Here is a 17596-nt window from a genome sequence, read left to right as displayed (position 1 = left end):
ACTTCCCAACTGTATTGGTGCCTATGCCCCACATACCTCTAAAGGAAACTAACAATTTCAGTCATTATTTAAAGGGCTGGGTGGGGGGAACCTAATATGTAGGGGGCAAATACATGTCTACGAAGTCAAGAGTGAAAATATACCGTAATTTTCGCCCCATAGGACGCACTTTTTCCCCTCCAAAAATGAAGGGGAAATGTGTGTGCGTCCTATGGGGCAAATGCAGGCTTTCGCTGAAGCCTGGAGAGTGAGAGGCATCGGTGCGCACCGACCACTCTTGCTCTCCAGGCTTCAGGAAGCTATCCGCAAGCCTTGCAAGCTCAGCGGGAGTTCCCGCGGGCTCACAAGGCTTGTGGGCAGCAGCCTTGCGCGCCCAGCGGGAGGTCCTGCCGGGTGTGCGAGGCTTGGGGCGGCAGCCTGTCGCCCAAAGCACGGGGAGCCCTCTGGAGGGCGCCCCATGCTTCGGGCAGGTGTGCGCAAGGCTTGGGGCGGCAGCCGCGGCTGGGGGGGGAATAATTTTTTTTATTCATTCCCCCCCCAAAAAAAAAAACCGAGGTGCGTCCTATGGGCCGGTGTGCCCTATAGGACGAAAAATACGGTAAGTGTACTAAAAGATTATCTGCTCTATCTTGTCATGAAGATGCAACCATTGTTTGAGAGTCTATGTGTTAAGACAGCTTCTATTCTTAACCAACTAGGTAAATCATTATTACTTTTTCCAAGATCACTGGCTCTGAAGTGTTGCAGGCCATGAAATCTGCAGGTGCTCTTTTAGTATTTAAGAAACCAAAGTATTAGACTAGGAGTGGCAAAATTTTGGCCCTCCAGAGATCGCTGAACTACAACTCCTACCTGTCCCAGCAAGAATAGCCAAATGGCAAGGGATGATGGAAGTCGTAGAACAGCCCTTTCTAGAGGGTCAAAGGTTCTCCATGCCTATATTAGACAAATCAAGCTCAGAAACACAGGAAATTAATGAGTTACACTAATCCCTCCTCCTCAATCTAACTCGCAGAATACACAACACACTATATCTCTGTTTCTGCAAAATCCAAAGCTCTCAGGAGCCTACTGAGGATATTTTAGGTCCAAAACCTTATCAAAAGGTATAATGAAGTTATTTTGCAGTAGGGTTCATAATCTCACTTTTATTTAAAATGACAGGCCAGGTAAAATGGTAGTTTGAGTCAGCAGAGCTTCCCAATAGCCAGACCTGTACCCCATTACCTTTTGTGTCTTGTATCTGCCTCATGCCTTCCTCTCTTTCTGCTTGTTCAGTTGCTGTAGTAACCCTGAAAGACCCCTCTCTTGTGAATGTGGTTCTGCTGGCATCAAAGGTGGCAGTCACCCCACACTCCTTCTCTCTCTTTTGCTTTCGCTCCAAGCAGGCTGCAAACGCACAGCCAACTGCATGACTCAACCTCTCTCCCTGAAAAGATATTGCGTCATTTAGAAACCAAAATGGAACTACATATTTCCTCCAAACATTGCCAAATGATAGCTGGCACTCAGTGCAAGCTTCCCTTCTCTGTAAAAATTCTGGTCAGCAGAATTCAGAACTATTACATCCAGATAAAGCACAGGTTATAAGAGACATGAGACATACACATGGATTAAGACTTTAAATATATATTTTAGCTGCCAGGTGTAAATGCTGTTCAGTCAGCTCATATACTGAAATATTGGTGCTATAAAATCCATAATGCAAATACTGTACAATTTTTTAAAATGGCAATTCATGCTCTGTAAGCACATTAGGTTCCTTGTTTGTATTAAGAAACATACATGATTTACACTAGCTACAGCATTTTAACATTCCAGTTTCAAATATCTGAGCCTGTTGAATGCACTGCTCTTAAATGACAAGATTGCCACAAGAAAGCTAAATTTCTCTAGACAAGTGACATAATTTGGAAATGGCCTCTTCCTTTTTTGTGATCCTAAAAGCAGCTTACCGTGTCCTTTACAGCCATAAAGCAGTGACATATCCAGCGTCGTGTTGTACCATCTCGACAGATGTAAGAAAATGCCCTATCAAAATTCCTGTCCGGAGCACAGAAAGAAACCTTCTCTATTGTCTGATCAACTATAAGGTCCTAAAGGAAAAAACCAAAAAAGATGATATAAGAGATTCAAATCATTACAGGAGCATGGAATATACCACACAGTACATTTCTAGATTTCCTTCTTCCCTCTATCAGATTAATACCAAAGTTGTACCTTTCAGTCTGCCAGATATATGTGCTTTATATATTTCCACATATATACTACATATTTAAAGAGGTGACTTAAAAAAACAACTTTGGCTTCTCTTCAAAGCTCTGTGCAAGTGTATCCCCAAAATTATTGTACTGATTTGAGATTCAATGTTTGGAGACCTGTACTAATTCATCCAACCACCAAGGGGCAATATTACAATCAATTTCCCACATGAGCTGAAATATTACCATCAAGCATTATAGAGTGTAGTAGCAGAGTTTAGAATAACAGCTTTAATATTGGCATCTTTAAGCTAAGCTGTTTATTAAGCAGCAACTGGCTCTCAAGCATTCGTGGCAAAGTTCAGCTGCATTTTAAAATAGTTAAATATGTAACATCAGCAGCTCTAGAGAGAGTTTAGTTTATGGAAACAGAGGTCAGGTGAACCACTGGAAGCACAGGACTTAAATCAGGTGTGGGGGAACTTTGGCTCTTCACATGCGGCTGTAGTGCAACCCTTACCACTCCTGCCAAATGGCCCTGCTAGCTCAAGGGGATGGGAGCTAGAGTCTAACAAAATCTGAAGGACCATAGGCTTCTGATTCCTGGCTTAGACAAAACTATAATAGTAAGAGGCATAATAACAACATCACTTGACTTTCCATATAAGGGCTTAAAAGGTAAAGGTAAAGGGACCCCTGACCATTAGGTCCAGTCGTGTCCGACTCTGGGGTTGCAGCGCTCATCTCGCTCTATAGGCCGAGGGAGCCAGTGTTTGTCCGCAGACAGCTTCCAGGTCATGTGGCCAGCATGACTAAGCCGCTTCTGGTGAACCAGAGCAGCGCACGGAAACGCCGTTTACCTTCCCGCCGGAGTGGTACCTATTTATCTACTTGCACTTTGACGTGCTTTTGAACTGCTAGGTTGGCAGGAGCAGGGACCAGGCAACGGTAGCTCACCCCATCGCAGGGATTCGAACCGCCAACCTTCTGATCGGCAAGTCCTAGGCTCTGTGGTTTAACCCACAGCGTGCATTCAAAGCATTTCACATACATCTTCAGGTCAAAAACCAGATATGCACATGTTTGCTAAAGATGCCGCTGCCAATTGGGGGTGCTGGGGGGGTATTTTGTCATTAAATTTAGTGGGGTGGGAGTGCAACCCTCCGCCTCCCTTGCCTTACCTCTGCTCTGCTACTTTTAACCCTCTGCCCCTCAGGCTGTCTCAGATACTGAAAGTTAATAAGGGAAGGGGGGGTCTTCAAGCAGAATTCTGGGAAGGCAGCCAAGAGTCGCTTCCCCTCTGTGCTCTTAAAAAAATGCACATTGATTCTTCATCTCCACTTTACGATGAAAATGGCAAATTAATGTTTACCAAATCTGCACACATCTGGTTTGGGCCCTCAGTAGCCCTTACAACAGCTCTATATTGTAAGTGGGGAGCTGAGAATGGGGGACATCTATACAGTAGGCTCACGCCCAACATTTGAATCATTAGCTTGCCAACTCGCATCTTATTCTCTTTCACTACGCAACACATCAAATTGACTCTGAACCTGCATGGGGCTCTGGACTTGCACAGTGGGTATTAGTCACATGTATAAATATAATCATTGCTGGAACAGTTTCCTTACGCTTAAATGTACATCATTTCCACAGCTGTCCCTGGGATGCAGCTGCCTTCCACACTGACACAGAGGATCGAGGCAGCAGAGAAACAGAGTTGTATCATCTGTAGCATCCCAAACAGTGCCACTACAGGGTATGATCCATCACAGAACCTCCTTATATTTGACATTAAATGGCAGCTGCAGCGGAAGCAAACCTGTCCTTGGTTGGCATTATTCCCCTCTGCAGATACCTCCATATATTACTACTTTTTTAAAAAGCAGGGAGCAAAGAACATAGGTGACCCCCAGCCTGCTAGAGTCACTGGCAAGACTCCCGCTGATCTCTGTGTGCTTACTGGGGAAAGGGACAAGTTGGGGTGCCAATTTTAAAAGAATACCGTATTTTTCGCTCTATTGGACGCAGCGGACCACAGGACGCACCTAGTTTTTAGAGGGGGAAATCAAGGGGGGAAATATTATTCCCCCCCAAGCCCCAAAGAGCAACGGACAGGCTGTGCGCTTCCTCTTTAGCCTTGAGCAGCATCTTTAGCCTTGCACAACAGGATGGATCGTGCCCGCTGTCCACCGGGGCTGGACTAGATTACTCCTGGGGTTCCCTTCCAACCCTGCAATTCTGTTACCTCGGAAGTTGTTGGGGGTCTCCACCACTGGAGGCTTTTAAGCAGCGGTTGGGGGACCATCTGCCTGGCGTTCTTTAGCTGTGATTCCTACATTGTGAGGGGGCTGGGCTAGATGACCCTCGGGTGTTCCTCCCAACTCTATGCAGTCCTACACTTCTGCGGCAGGAGATCCACAGCCACTTCACACAATGCCCACTCCCAATTTTCATTGGAGAGACATGTGGCTTCACTGTCTAGGTAGGTACCCCCCTACCTGCCACTCTTCCCTCACCCCACTTAAGCCGAGGGAATTCCTGCCCAGAGAAGCTCCCAGGTGAGGCAAGGGTTAAGATCTACCTCTGGTAAATGGCTTTGTATCCTCCCTCTTTCCCTTTTCTCTTCTTCTTCTATGCTAGTTCCTTCTCTTGTGTTTTGTTTAATCTGTTTTTATTGTATACTAAAATAAAAGCTGCAAAGTTTCCTTTTTTATAATATTCCCCCCTCCAAACTAAAACGTTAATCTAGATAAAAACACTGATCCAGAGGAAAATAAGGGGGTGGAGAAAGGATGACAAAAGAAAAAGAGGTAGAGATAGAGAGATTTTTAAAAAGTTGGCTTCTTTAGCCTTGTGCAGCCTCCCACGGCTGGAGAGGCGCGCACAGCTAAAGAGGAAGCCCGGGCAGCGAGCGCGATCCATCCCGCTCGCTGCCCAGGCTTCCTCTTTAGCCTTGCGCAGCCTCCCATGACTGGAGAGATTGCGCAAGGCTTTTCTAGAGGAGGGAGAAGGGACTGACTGGCCGCGCCAGTCCCTTCTCCCTCCTGGGGAAAAGCCCACAAGAGCCGCGCGAAGCTTGTGTGTGGCTCTTGGGGGCTTTTCCTGCTTGCCCCCCCCCTGCATTCGCTCCATAGGACGCACAGACTTTTCCCCTTAGTTTTTAAGACGGAAAAACTGTGTCCTATGGTGCGAAAAATACGGTAACTGTAACCCTCCTGCAATAAAATAGGATGGCACAAATATCACACAAACATCATTTAAAACTAAAAATAGGATTGGACACATTTGGGTATTCAACTAAAAAGCCATATGCAGTTTTTAAAATATGCACCTTCGGGATACGAATTAGCATATAAAGCGATATACAAATCATTAATTTTAATGCTCTCCCTTCAGTAATGCCTTAGAGATATTTTAAAGATTGAAAACCTTGATTGATAATTAATCTGAATTGCACTGGCTTCTAGAGCCTTCAAATAATACCTTCCTCACATATTTTATTCATTTCTCACTGCAATATTTTATTTTACTTATTTTTTTAATATTGCCCTTCATCCAAGGATCACAGGGCAGTTTACAATATAAAAACACAAAAATACACACCATAACAAATGTAAAAACAAACAAAAACAACAAGTCTCACACAGATTTTCAAAATCTTAGGATGCAGCAAGAATGAATTCAGATCAATCACATATCTGTATGCAGTTTAATCTCTTTCAGCTTTTCTGCAGGGACAGAAAGAACAGGATGAAACTGTTGCCTTCTCCCTATTTATTGCTATGACAAAAATCCCTTTTCAAGCAAACAAAGCAAAACAAGAATTCAAAGGACCTAAGTTCACAAAGGCAGAAAAAGCCAAATAAAACTTGAGTCATATGTAATTAGCATATTTCATTCGCTGAACTAGGCCTGTATGAAGTTATTAACACCCTGCAATAGAAGAAGCAGTGAGAACTACAGTGATTATCTGTACAGTTTATGGTGGTTCCAAACCCAGCAGTGTCTAACCTTTGTTTTCTCATCAACAACTCTGAGTCCATCCGCTGAAACCCACAGGACGGCTTTAACTGCCTTCTTTCCGCTCTTGCAGGGAAGGAAAAAAAAGAAACACAGTATTACTGCTGTGCTGTCAATAAGGCTGAATGCAGACTTCCTCTTTCCAAGAAGCACAAAAGTCAGTGTGCAGATGATATCCAACTTCAGTAGGAGTGCCCAAAGCCAGATATTCAGACCAAACAACAAAACCTCCAGAGAATCAAGCTGAAGCCAGCCTTTCAAGAACACAATGCAAAAGGAAGGGGGGAAAGAATAGAACAGGATGAGTCAAGTATGTTAATACATTCAAATAAAGGCAAAGAATTCGAGCTTAAATTCTTTACCTGTTTAAACACCAAATAAACTGTCAGTTAACACTGACGCTGAAGGAGTTACACCACAAGTAGCCTTTTTGCTGCCAGTTTTAGCAACAAGCATTCTGTCTTCCCATCACCCCAATGTTCTGTCCCGTCTCTCATGCGGTAGCACTACCATCAAATGTGGAAGTACTTTACAGGATCGTAGTCAGCATAGGATTAGGGAAGTAGTTCCATTTCTCCTTGTGAAATGGAACTTTTGTCCCGTCCCCCCCATTTACCCCCTAAATCTGTTCCATGCGCTCTTCCATAATGGGCAAAAATACTCCAATTTAATTTAATTTGGTTTGATTTGTAATAATTTGGAAAATTAATAAAAACAATTCAGAAAAAAAGATTCCTGCATTGCAGTAGGTTAGACACTATGACCCTCAGGATCCCTTCCAACTCTATTATTCTATGCAACTTTCAAATGACCCATAATGTGTGCGTGTGTACTGTATGCATTCGCTGGCTTTGACCGGTCAGCTAAACGGGGGGGGGGGGGTCTCAAAGGGTCTCAAAGCCTTCCTGAGTTAGGGACTTCCCCTGCATGTGAAGAAAGGCTCTGGAGGATTGAGCAGACAAAACTAAGAGTGGTCCAACTGTTAAGAAGGCCATTTCTGCACATAGTATAGAGGGAGTTGAGGGGCAGGTGGGGCTTATCAACCTGGAAAGGTAGCTCATCTAGCAGAAGGGAAACACTGATCCTAAACTTCCACTGCCTGCAGGATATCTTCAGGAGAAGATAAGGCTAAAGAGTAAACCCTAGGACACTTGGATAGTGCCTTGTATGCCTCCCTCTGGCAACTCCTGCAGCGAAGCTGGTGCCAAATGTGTTGCTCTGCTTTCCTTTGGACCACATCAGCAAGGCTGAGAGGGGGGTGGTCTTGTGGTCTGGGCAGTCCAGGACCTCCATACACACTGCCCAGGCTTGCGCCCCAGGGAGGTCACTTGGGTACTGCTAACGCAGCAGTTTGACTTCACTCCCAGAAGTGCACTCCATCGTCTCTCCAGACGGATGGATGCCAACAATTGTGTTTTTATGCTCTGTAAGACATCCTGAGTGGCTCAGCTCTAACAGTTAGCCTATAAATATGTGAGTGACTTATGGGATCTTTTATTGGCTAAGCAAGATGGCAAATACTTCAAGCCCCTACAAAATTCCTGTTCCAATTCCCATTCTCAAATGTCCCAGGGCTATTGCCTGAAGCCTGTTCCCTTCTTTGGAGATGCGGCAATCCCACTATCTAGGAGTGGGTTGCAAAACCCCTCTGACATTTTAGAAGGAAGCATACATATCACTATTCCTTTTTCCATTTCCCCTTATCAACAGAGAAGATCTCACTACTGATACCGGCCTAGGGCTAATAAAGTTCCTCACAGCTACCCTATTAATTGTTTGGAAGAGTCCTAGAGACTAACTCCACTCTGTGACCCTGAGAGATTTAACCTTTTATCCTATAACATATAGCTTAGATTGTTTAACGTTACACTAAATAACAAATGCTAAGATTATTGCAGCCATATTTTTATGTGATGCAGTTTAGCTGGTCATGTTCTCCATGTATGGTATTATAATCTAAGCAACATTTATGATTTTAAATACTGTTTATTTGGTATTTCCCATAAAGAAGGCTGATCGCCGAAGAATTGATGCTTTTGAATTATGGTGCTGGAGGAGACTCTTGAGAGTCCCATGGACTGCAAGAAGATCAAACGCATCCATTCTTAAGGAAATTAGCCCTGAGTGCTCACTGGAAGGACAGATTGTCTTTGGCCACCTCATGAGAAGACAAGACTCCCTGGAAAAGACCCTGATGTTGGGAAAGATTGAGGGCACAAGGAGAAGGGGACTACAGAGGACGAGATGGTTGGGCAGTGTCCTCGAAGCTACAAACATGAGTCTGAACAAACTGCGGGAGGCAGTGGAAGACAGGAGTGCCTGGCGTGCTCTGGTCCATGGGGTCACGAAGAGTCGGACACGACTAAACGACTAAACAACAACATTTGGTATTTCAGTACAAAGTGTTTGTTGGGATGAACAGGAATGGGCCAGCTGTTCAGATTCATTACACACCTACAATTCTTGAATTCACAGAAGGATGCGCTTAGTTTCAGGGCAGGGGTGGTAGTGTTGGCATTAAGACAATTTGAAGTGTCATACTAGATGTGTAACCTGTCTCACCTAGATGCCTTAACAGAAGCATATGTTTAATACTTGAAGTAAGATGTAGCTATTGATTCGTAGTTTTAAAAATGAGTTTTTGCCAAAAGTACAGGATAGTATTATGAATTTTTCTTTGATGGTTTAATAGTGGCCTACCGGAGCCACTGCTTATTTCTTCACTTGAGACATGCAAAGAACATAGACTGAACAATTGGATGGCCTGGATTGATACAGTGACTAAAATACTGAGCTAGGGATTCTCACTTTGAGATTCAACACTGCCATGAACTCATTAAGTGCTGTGGTATATTTTCAAAGGAGGTAGCCAACTGGTCAGCGCTCACAGCAGAAAATGAAAAAATAAATAGCCCAGTAGCACATTCAAGACTACGGAAAATGTATTGTTATAGGATTACAGGATTGGCTTAGATGATATTTTAGGTCTCCAAGCCTGTGGTTTTCTATCTGCATGTTAGGATTCTAGGTAGTGATTAGAAGTGATGAAATCAGTTAATGACTCTAGCAAGCCTCTTAAAAATCCTTTTTAGTTGGACAAAAAGTGTGTGTTGTCTATAGTTTACTACCTAAGCAGCTATGACAAGAGAAACTGGTTTCAAGGATATAACAGTATTATTGTGTAAGCTTAATGGATTACCAAGAGTCAAGCTTCTAGTGAGGTGGACTCTAGCCCAAAAAGGTCTATGCCATAATAAATGTGTTAATCTTTAACAACTCTCTTCATTTCCCAATATTATCCTAACAACAATCCTGTGAAGCAGGTTAGGTTGAGATAGTGACTGGCCCAAGGTCTTTTGTGAGTTTCATGGGAAATTTACTCCTAGTCTCCCAGGTCCTTGTTCATTTACAATCCCTCCACCTTATTCCACATTGGGGGGGGGGGGGCATACAGAAGCGAATAAGTTGGAGGAGGGGAATAACCCCTTCCCATAGGTCTGTTATGACCTTTAAAACTAAGCAAGGAAGGAAGTGTGTGAACAGTGGCAAGTAATTCATGAGGAACCTTGCTCCTTGCCTGACATGTGAGGCTTTCCCAGCTGTTGCCCTTAACTTCTGGTATGCTGCAAAAATGTCTGGCAGCAATTGCAACTTTCTCACCAATTTCTCGATGCAGATTGAAAGAATCGTGTCCCGGCATAATCTTATAGTAGATGACACACAAATAAGCATGGCAACACAGACAGTTAATGTACAGAGAAACACAGCTCTGAATGGGTGAGGTACAGCCTTTTATGATCCTCTGCTTGCTGTTGTCCACTCTCTTTCAACCAGAGACAGGAGACAATGCCAGCATGTTCCAGAGATTTATACTCAGTGGGATTTTGTAAAGAAAATATTTTTAGTTCTCTCTGTTTTTAGTTCAATTTTAAATGCCAATATTTTTTAAATTACAGCAATTTTCTAGCAAAATAAATGCACATTTAATTATTTAAAATTAAGCTTAAAAACACTCTTTCTCATGGTTTGAGCTCATTCTGTCCCCCCATCCCCCCCAAAACCCCGTTGTTGTTGAAGTTGTTGTTGGGTTTTATAAACAAGAAAGTTATACAAATAAGTATACAAAGTTTTCTCATGTTATTTGTATATCACAAAAATAGAGTAGTAAATGTGGAAAGATATCTACAACATATGTTTCATTATTAGTCAATGTATGAGTTTTTAACCCTGCCCCCTCCCTTAAAGGGGACTCCTACCCATGTTTGCTTAAATGCAAATAGAAGTGTCAATGAGTACATTAACCAGGTGGTATGATTGTTCAAAGCTTCCATTCACATTCAGATTAAGAGAGGTAGAAGCTCCCTTTAGACCTTCTCTGCTCAACACAGGAAGGCCTGGGACTGAGCAGGCAGGGAAGGGCTGTTTGGGCTAGTGCCAGCATGTGCAGCCCTATGAACTCAACACCAGTTGCTATTTCCTGTTCAGACATAATGTCTGAATGGGGCTCCTGACACAAGGCAATGCTATACTGGGGATGTAACTCCTTACAGCACAAACACAATGAGGCATTAAACTTACTTTTCCAAAGAAGCCTTTGAAGAACTTCCTTTCCTGGAGGAACAGGGGGGACAAGTCGAATGCTATTACTGTAGGTAGCTAAAGTGTCCCAGGGTTTTAAACCAACACATACATACAAAAAATGGGGATTGGAAGGAAAGTAGGGAATGTTTAGGGTTATCCATAGAGGATGTGACAGGCAGATGTGGAAAGTCCCATGAAAATGCACACAGAAAGCATTACATGGGCTTTTATTAGGACAGGCCATAGCTCTGAAATTGGTGGAAAGGAAAGGAAAAATCAGACCCAATTTCATGCAAAATGTTTTAGACTTCATTTTGTTTGTCCCTTTAGCTTTTAGTAGGTTACAAGCCAAACTTGGCAGCAGACATGGAGATGTTCCAAATTGGATGATGATGACTTGAAATTAGCACATTAGATAAATTTTGAAAAGCTCGAGTTAATTAACAGAGCTCAAATAGCATGACAGCAAAAGGAAAATAATTTGGGGAGCATATTTCCAGTCCTTATCAAAAGCCTGCTTAGAAAAGGTGTTTGTGTTTAAGCTCATATACCCGCCATCATGATTTTCCAACAGTATTTTGTAAAGCAGATTTAGTAGAAAGTGTAGGGGATATTCTTTTGTTTTGGAATGTGGATTCTTTCACTGAAGAGGCTCCATATTAGATTTTGGCTTCTTACTCCCCTTTCTCTCTCTCTCTCTCTCTCTCTCTCTCTCTCTCTCTCACACACACACACACACACACACACACACACACACACAGACACACACACACACACACACACCCCATTCAGAAACTTACAAGTAAACTATCTGCATCACCTGGTGGGACGCGGGTGGCGCTGTGGGCTAAAGCCTCAGAGCCTAGGGCTTGCCGATCGAAAGGTCGGCGGTTCGAATCCCCGCGGCGGGGTGCGCTCCCGCAGCTCGGTCCCAGCGCCTGCCCACCTAGCAGTTCGAAAGCACCCCCGGGGGCAAGTAGATAAATAGGTACCGCTTACCAGCGGGAAGGTAAACGGCGTTCCGTGTGCGGCTCTGGCTCGCCAGAGCAGCATTGTCACGCTGGCCACGTGACCCGGAAGTGTCTTCGGACAGCGCTGGCCCCCGGCCAATAGATGTGAGATGGGCGCACAAACCCCAGAGTCTGTCAAGACTGGCCCGTTCGGGCAGGGGTACCTTTACCTTTACCTATCTGCATCACCTAAGAGTTCTCACTTCACTGTTATTAGAGTTTTGTGATTAAGTAGCTTATGAAGCTTTCCAAATAAACAATGTGTATATTGAACAGGAACACTTCACACACATCTTGCAGTATACATATAGAAAATGTGGTAGATTTGACATGCACAATCAGCAAAGTGGGAGTATTACACATTTTGATGGCAATCAAATGCAGTAGCTTTAAGATAATTTCACAGGCAATTTTAAAATTATTTATCCATTTCAGAGACAAACAAAAGCCCAAATATATATTTCCTGACAATCTTCACTGAAAATTAAGGGATGGGATCAACAGTGCTTTAAATTATTCCTGTGATGACTACCAAGAAGCAAGCCATTTATGGGCTTTGGCTTGCTTCACAGTCTCCAGTACAAAACGTTTATGGTGGTTTGGAGAAAGTTAGTCAATCTGCATGGTGAATTGCTGATCAAGAATGTCTTCCTACATGGCAGCAGCAGTTTCTTCATATGTATAAGAGATACAAGGCCACATCTATGGTCATCTCTGATACTTAAGGGCCTAGAAGTAACAGCAGGTTTTACAGACATTATGCCCCTTCTCTGCCATCTATCAGCTATTTCAACACATGGCACTGGGTGGTGAAATATCTAACTTAATATTGTTGCCTTAAATGATTAAAACTGTCTTCAAGATAGCTTATTACAATAAAATCTCGGTAAGAAAAATGGAACAACTGCACTAGGTTAAAAAAATGCTATAGGAGTATATACTTTAAGATTTGTTATGGAATTACTTTTTTTAAGTTGCCAGTTTGAAAATGTATAATCAATCTCATTCATATACACACAGACACACACAAACACACATATATACATTTATATGCCACCACTGCCAAGTTAAGCATTAAATATCAATATAAGCCTTCAGAAGATATGCCAGAGTTCAGGAGGTCTGTAAGGTACCTTGCTTAAGAAACTGTAATTAGGTTTAATTTTCAAAAGGTGTTAACTTGAAAAAAATTAGATGTTCTAGAAAAAGTATTAATGATAGAGAGCATGCAAAATGGATTTTAGGGTAGCTATGGAAGTTAATATTCAGATACACTAGTATTTTCAAACACTATTAAGTTTCGTTTACCTGCTAAAACAAGAAAATACATTAACAAATGTATCATATTTGCAAACAAAACAAAAAAAGACTTGTTAAAGACACTAACACTGAAGACAATTTTAACTAAATGAGAGGATGGAGACAAGACACAGGCAGCTTCCAGCACAGTTTACTGATGGGCAGGTAAAATGCTGTTTGTCAAGAGGAAAGCTACATTTTAAAAGCATTGTGGTAAAAATTGTACATCAGTATTTTATTCTGTCAATTCATACTATTCTAAGTAGAGTTAGGAATAAGACTAATGAAACTATGCCATGTTCCAGCAGCCGTGACAACCAAAGTATATAAACTCAATTATTCCCACCCCTCCTCTAGTGAGCTTGGATATGTGTTTCTCCGTAACTGAAAGTAAAAGGTAGTGTGTCCTAAAAAAGAAATAAAAAGTAACGTTTTATATCTTTGGGGGAGCACTTCCTCACATAATCTTTTTGGTATTATTATCCAAATCTGAGGCATGCAGCAGGTCCAGTGAAGACAATTTACTGCTGCCATTGAAGAGCACAGAAAAGGAGAAACCGGGTTTAGCCATTTAAGAGTTTACCACACACAAGTCAGTCTGTTTTGACAACATCAGATTGCTACACCCAGATAGATACATCAAGATTCAACTGCCCTTGAATGACTTATGACTTGTTCTCAGAGGAAATTGTTCTACTGTATTGGAAGAGACACGGTTGCCCTGTGAAAATGGAAGTTCAGTTGACAAAACAAAATCCTGGGTATAAGCTAAGAAAGAAAATCCACATTTATGAACAGAAACAAAAAGCAGCAACTTAAGAATGATCTCTACAGTTGGATGTTTAGTTGACATTTTAAGTCTCAATATGAGAATGCTCCTCAGTAATCAGTAGAAGTTGCTTGAGGGGAGTGAAATACATCAATATTTTAGAAAAGCAGCACTAAAGTCAATATCAATTGGCTTTATTGACAAATGGTCTGGCATAATCAGTTAATCTATATAGAATAGTATAAGTGAAAGCTGTATGAGCTTAAGATTTCAGTAGAAACAGAAGTCTCTTGTGTTGAATGCCACACAAGGAAGGCCCATAGTCTTGTGATTTCCATGTGCCATCTGTGTGTAATAGGTGGTTTCAAGTGACTGTTATTTCAGAGTGATCTTCACTGGATATAGTACACAACCATTTTGTTTAAGTTATGGACATGAACAGGGAATTCAAAGACTGAAGTTATGTTCTTTGATTCCAGAAATGTAGTGTGCAGTGTGCCAAATGTGTTATACGCACAACTTTAAACATCTGTCTCTTTGGGCTTAGAAATGGGGGGGGGGATAGTTTTATTGATCACTTTGTATTTAGTTGTACCAGACACTCATCTAACTAATTTGACAATGTGCTTGCTCCCCCCCCCCCAAAAAAAAATATGGAGAGCATCATTTATACTAACAAGTCTGAGACTTCTTCCTGCCCTGAAATGCTCTGTGGAGTATAGCATTCACATCTTCCAAAATGTTCAAGACTAAGAACAATGAGAAATTGAGGATGGCATCTAATCAGATCACTGGAGTTCATTCAAAAGCTCAAAGCCCATTTTTTCATCCTCTTGTCTGTGACTGAGAGAAGGAAACAACAGGTTTGAGTCTGAAATCACTATGTACGCATGCAAGAGGACCTTTTAAAAATCCTTTTAATATTTTGCAGTAGGCTTAAGATTTATTGATGCAGTCAATGAAGAACACAAAAATAACTAAAAAAAATGTAATCAGTGGGTGTCAAAAGTCAGCTAATCCATTTAAAACAGGGATGCAGGACAGAATTTAGCCAGTGGGCCGGAACCCTGCCAAGCCAGGTTCAGGTAGGCGGACCCAATCTCCTGTCAATCACTTGATGTCACAATGATACCAGGTGATCCTTTTTGCCTTTGCAAGGTGCATGCAAAAGGCTTTCTAAGCCATGACAATCAGCTATTAATCAGGGCTTAGAAAACACAGTGTTTGGGGGTGCCTGCAAAGTCCCTTTCACCCAACTCCCCCTCCCTTTACCTGCTCCACTTCTGATGGTGTATGCATCAGGTGTAGGGCAGGTAGGCATGGCTCAGCTGGAGTAGAAATAGGCCCCTGGGCCGGAGTTTCCCCGCCCCTAATTTAGAAGATCTTATATGGCATGTTTTTCTTCCTAGTGAGGAATCTGATCGCTACAAATATTCAAGAGAGGTTTTTCCAGTTCTCCCCCATCTTCAGTCATGAGTGGAAGCAGGTATCAGGAAGAGTAAACACTCTATACAGCTAGTATCAGTTAACCATCTGGACACCTAAGTACAGCAGTAAAGTGAAGGCCTCTAAGCACATACATGCTATGGCAGTCCCAGTCCATATAGCACAGAGAATAACTATCCAAAAAGCTAACCGGCTTAATATAAAGATAGCGGCATTTGTTTGAAGCACAAACAGCACACTTCCGAGAGAGGTCTCCTTTAAAAAAAACAAACAAAAACAAAAACACAGCAATAAGCCTAAGTCTTTCAGAACTGTTTTAAGAACACAGAATAGCTACTTTGATCAGGACAGAGCAACGGTTTTAGCTCTTCTTCCAATTTGTACTGGTATGCCTCTGTGATCATAAGCTCTGCTTTAAGGCAGCTATTTAAATTCCCCTACAAAAACCTCTGAAAATGGAAAACAATTGCATACTTAAAGTAATATTTTAATAAGTATACATACAGCTTTCAGTCTCTTCACAGCATCTTCACATATATGCATTCCTCTTGATTCATCTACTTCCACATGTCCCAGATACTGAAAGGGAGAGTGGAGGGGGAAAAGCACCGATTAGAATAATTGGACTAAACCAGCACTTTGTAGTTGTATTTATCGTCGTGTATCAGCTGGATTAAGTAGTCCAGTATTTTCACACATACTATACACCCTCAACATAATTCAGACAAAATATAAGTCTATGGACAAAACTATGACTCAGAACACAGCCATGTGATTTTTAAACAGGCCTTATTGCAGCTAGGATTGTGAGAAGGATTTAAAAGATCTTTATATCACCAGGCACAGCCACTGTCCTCGGACCAATGAAATCTTGCCATTTTATCACCCTTCCACCCAAGTCCATAAATAGTAAACCTTCCAAGTGCTGTCTTGAGACATGGTTAAGACAGTCTTTCCTTATAACAAATGATTTTGTAGTTTCCGTTAATCCTAGAATTTATAATACTGAAGAATCTTCTCTGGGTGATCAGTCTAATTCTACTTGTTATGATGTACTATATCATAGATAAAACTAATATAATGCCAACTACTGACAAGCCATTTATTTAAACAAGGCTCTAGAATCAGCTCCTCATTTTTAACAGGCTGTTATGGATGGGGCTAATACACAGGAACATGACTGCTGCAGTGTTATACAAAATGACTTTGTATGTCTGGCCAGTCTTCATTAAGGGATGTTATATTTCATCAAGGAACTACAGTATACAAACTATTATACATTCCCAATGACCATGGCATTGTTACTAATTATATAGGCTTGATCTAAATACTTTGCTTGGCAATTTCCCTCATGCAAATAGGCAAGGAAAAAGGTGTCAAGATTAAATAGAGTTGATTTATTCTAAAGGCCCTATTTCTAATAGGAATGAAATCTTAAGTTCCTAGTTGCATAGAGTGTTACAGAAATTATTTGAGTTCTTACACCTATCTCATAAGCCTGAGAAAACCCAACTCTTCCCCATCCCACACCAATAAAAATGAGACAGAGAGAAGATCTGCAATTCTAAGCAACTATTGGTACTAGTGGAATAATTTCAATTCATCAGTACCCAGTTCAGCAATATTAATATTGCAAGTAGGATAGGTCTCTGTGTTATGGCTACTATTCTATTACAGAACAGTGACATTTAGAACTGGACTGGTAGCTTGAACACCTCATGTGCTTAAAACGTCAAGAATTAAAGAGTTCTGCACTGTAGTTTGTAGGATCAAATAGAAAGATTCGCAAGCAGCAGCCACAGAACCAAAAGTGATCCTCATTGAGGGATGGGGGAAATTGTCCCATCCTCCCAATGCCATGCCACAAACACAGCTATTTAGTAGTATGATTTGTCCACCACTCTTAGAATAAGTTCAAGGTTCCAGCCCTCAAAGAGGTCAGCAAAGCATCTACAAACCGTAGATTGACTTTTATGCAAGACTGTACTATCATCCATATTTCTTTGAAAAAGTAAAGACAGCCAAACCAAATCCATTTTTTCTGCAATTTGGGAGTCTTCACAAATGCCCATTAACTTGTGCTTCTTTCCAATTTCTTCTATTCAGCAAGACTTCCAATGTTGTTTTTAAAAAGCAAAAAAAGCAGGTATCTTCTTGCTATATAAAGCTTCTCGGTACTCTATAAAACCATGCTCTTATATTTCTGGTCAGGTATGGGTGTGTGATATTCAGTTGGAGGTACACATTCTGACACTGGAAAATGCATC

General features: G+C 41.7%; 1 protein-coding gene across 6 annotated transcripts in view; it reads right to left on the bottom strand.

Annotated features, from left to right (window-relative positions):
- The window catches only part of NUMB (NUMB endocytic adaptor protein), a 63295-nt gene that overhangs the window by 9345 nt on the left and 36354 nt on the right, over positions 1–17596 (bottom strand). For 4 of the 6 annotated variants that reach the window (XM_082240103.1, XM_082240107.1, XM_082240105.1 and 1 more), the window contains exons 3-7: positions 15834–15908; positions 10803–10835; positions 6216–6290; positions 1956–2096; positions 1228–1429 (exon numbers count right to left, since the gene is read on the bottom strand). In XM_082240103.1, coding sequence (XP_082096229.1) covers positions 1228–1429; positions 1956–2096; positions 6216–6290; positions 10803–10835; positions 15834–15908 — 526 coding nt within the window. The remainder of the gene's footprint in view (positions 1–1227; positions 1430–1955; positions 2097–6215; positions 6291–10802; positions 10836–15833; positions 15909–17596) is intronic. The other 2 variants (XM_082240106.1, XM_082240108.1) reach the window with 1 other exon arrangement.

The sequence above is a fragment of the Podarcis vaucheri genome (genome assembly GCF_965113315.1).
Source record: "Podarcis vaucheri genome assembly, chromosome: 1".
Classification (NCBI taxonomy): Eukaryota; Metazoa; Chordata; class Lepidosauria; order Squamata; family Lacertidae; genus Podarcis; species Podarcis vaucheri.
The sequence above is the reverse complement of the archived record's forward strand: the minus strand, read 5'-3'. Positions and strand labels throughout refer to the sequence as shown.